Source organism: Sorghum bicolor, chromosome 10, assembly GCF_000003195.3.
Source record: "Sorghum bicolor cultivar BTx623 chromosome 10, Sorghum_bicolor_NCBIv3, whole genome shotgun sequence".
NCBI lineage: Eukaryota > Viridiplantae > Streptophyta > Magnoliopsida > Poales > Poaceae > Sorghum > Sorghum bicolor.
This window is the reverse complement of record NC_012879.2, coordinates 52,248,795-52,251,909: the sequence shown is the minus strand read 5'-3', so window position 1 is coordinate 52,251,909 and position 3,115 is coordinate 52,248,795. Positions and strand designations below refer to the sequence as shown.

The 3,115-nt window shown below is 41.7% G+C and overlaps 1 protein-coding gene across 1 annotated transcript; it reads right to left on the bottom strand.

Moving 5' to 3' along the window:
* On the bottom strand, positions 952-2,828 carry LOC110431178. The gene is made up of 3 exons (XM_021449894.1): positions 1,736-2,828; positions 1,590-1,651; positions 952-1,437 (listed from the first exon to the last, which is right to left on the bottom strand). The coding sequence occupies exons 1-3, from the start codon at positions 2,826-2,828 to the stop codon at positions 952-954; spliced, it is 1,641 nt and encodes a 546-aa protein (XP_021305569.1).

The window sequence follows — 3,115 nt, the reverse complement described above, 5'->3', positions numbered from 1 at the left end:
ATTTGGGCCTGACCCATCCTGCCATCCATAGCTATATACTGGGTCTAATTTTCACCCAACCGCGGTTCGTTTTCACTGGCATTGAAAAAAAAAATCCTGCCATCCATAGCGATATACTTTGGCCTTGTTTAGTTTGCAAAAAAAATTGACTTTGGCTACTATAGCATTTTTGTTTATATTTGATAATTATTGTTCAATCATAAATTCAAAGATTTGTCTCATAAATTATAGAAAAAACTGTATAATTATTTTTTATTTTTGTCTATATATAATGCTCCATATATACATTTAAAAATTTGATGTGATGGACAATTTTGAATTTTTTTTTTCAACTAAACTAGGCCTGAAACGGAATTCCGAAGGGGCACATGTAGGGCCCTCCATATGGGAACACGTAAGTCGTTAACCCATGACGGCGCCAATGTTTTTGAGGCGCCGCGCCGCGGCGTGGCGCCGCGCCCGACCCCCTTCACAACGCCTAGGCGTTTGTGGCGGACGCCTAGGCGACGCCATACACACATTGTAAGGCGTTGTAAGCTAGAATTTTTATATACTAGTGCAGCACATACATACTTAGTTTGTTGCCAATTCTTGATCCCAAGTTCCTTCCTTTCCCTTCCAAAAGCTCTTCTCCTGCATGACAGTTACAGAATTCAGCAATCAAACATGTTATTAGTTGCTATTTGCTAAGAATTAAATAGGAAACAATACACAAGAGGCAAAATAACAAATTAGCAAGCATTAGTTCATGCATGAGCATGACAAATGACATCATAGTCTGTCTCAAATAGTCCACAAACTTAAACTGTTGAACTCTACAGCATACTAATTAAGTCAACTACACCACAGTCCACAGCCATACAACAGGAGTGTGTGACAACACAAAAGTACAGCAAGGGTGCAGGACACAAAAGAATCCATCAGCAAGAGTGCAAATCTTTGTTTCAGCACTCAAAATCCATCATCAAACTCATCAGGATCAGCAGCCTTGTCTTGTTCAGTAGCAGGAACATTGCCATCTTCTTCACAGTCGCTCACTTCCGCATCATCATGTGGGTCTTCAACTTCATCTTCCTCTTCTCCATCTTCACCAGCTGGAACAGGAACATTTCTCGAACGACTATAATGTAGAGTAGCAGTAGCTCTCCTAGGAAGATTACGCCCCCGCAGTGCTTGTGATGCACCTGTGGCTTCATCAACATGCTGCCATGTGAGCTCATCAACAGCATCAGACCCTCGAGCACTCGGAATGGGCACATGCAATGAATCAGCCCATTCATTGTCCCAATTGAACTCCTCAATGACCAAAGGGTCATATTTCTTGCCTGCCTTCTCACGCGTAAGCTGAAATCTTGTTCTCATCTTCCGATTGTATGAAACAAACACAATATCATTCAATCTCTTGTGCAGCAGCCTATTCCTTTTCTTTGTATGCATCTACAAACAAAAAAATCAGATGGGAAGCAAAACCAAAAATCAGATTGTATGCATCTAAATAAAATTTGTTAATCACAATTTACGAGGATGCTCACATGACTGAAGGTACTCCAGCACCTCTCACAACCGGATGATGAAGCACAAAGACTAACTATGCGCTTAGCAAGTCTTTGTAGTTCAATGGCTCGGCCACCATAAGAACGCCACCAATCAACTGGATGAAAAGTACAACACATATTAAGAGTTTGGAATGCAATTAAGTTGCTAAAATTTGCAAGCTGAGATTAACAACACTTACGAGGACTCATTTTGTCATAGCTTTCCTTTGCCATTTTGTTTGAGAAGGCATCACCACGTTGCTCTTCATACTCAATGGCCTGCCTATTGATCTTCATTTGTGTTTTCACATCTGGTATCATTCTTCCAAGCACTTCAATAAAATAGCCTCTTAACTGCCCAACAGTGGCATCGTCATTAGCTTTTAGAAGAGGAAAAATTTTTCTTGGGTTCAAATATAGTGCAGCCCCATACAGTGGATGATCCATTTGGTTCACCCAACGCTTCTCAATAATGTCCATAATTTTCTTGAGCAGGCCCTGCTTGGTTTGTATATTGAAGCTTTGCTTTATCCTATCTTTTGCATGATTCATCAGAGCTGTGACCTCTGGCATTGCAGGCTTCTCATCACCATCAACAGCCCTCAAAACAATTAACAGTGGTGCTGAAGCTCTTAGGCAATCTTCTACTGAGTTCCAAAACTCAGTAGATAGCACAATGTCTTGCACTTGTTGACCTGCTGCAGTTGTACACAAGTTGTTCCCAGTCCATGCTTCACTAACAAACAAGCTCTTCAAGGCATCCTTGTTCTTGTACAAACTCTTCAATGTCAGAAATGATGTGGCAAATCGAGTCTTTGCTGCCCTAACAAGATCAGTCCCACCTGTTTGAGCCCTCATTGCACTAAGAAGCCTCCCATGCCTATAAATGAATGTGGTGACACGCCTAGCACGTGCAATAGGTTTCTTGAATGCCTTCAAGTTCCCAATTTCTTCCAACATCAGATCCAAACAATGTGCAGCACAAGGACTCCAAAACAGTGTGGGAATTCTATCCATCAAGATCTTACCAGCAGCCTTGTAGTTAGCACCATTGTCGGTCACAATTTGAACAACATTGTCCTTTCCAATGTCCTCAATCTTCTCCTGTAGCAAATCAGCAAGCATTGTTGCACTATGGACTTGATTTGATGCATCAACTGACTCTAGAAAATACGTTCCCTCAGGGCTGTTCACAAGGAAATTAATCAAGTGACGCCCTCTCATATCAGTCCATCCATCTGACATTAGTGTACAACCATATTGCTTCCATGCTTGCTCATGGTCCTTCCTCATGGCACTTGTCACCTTAACACATTCTTGAAGCAAAGGTTCACCAAGCTGCTGTTAGTTGGAGGCTTGTATCCTGAACCATATTGGGCTGTTGCCTCACAGGCAATTTCAAATTGCCTTGAATTTGCTGCATTAAAGGCTACACCACACTCCATGAACCATAGTGCCCATTGTAAATCCACATATTGCTTCTCCTCCTTAGTCTTTGTGCTGGACTCAATGGTGGGTTGAAAGTCCTTTACACGCCTTTGATCTACTATCTGTTCAGGTGTTCTTCTAAGCATAGCAAC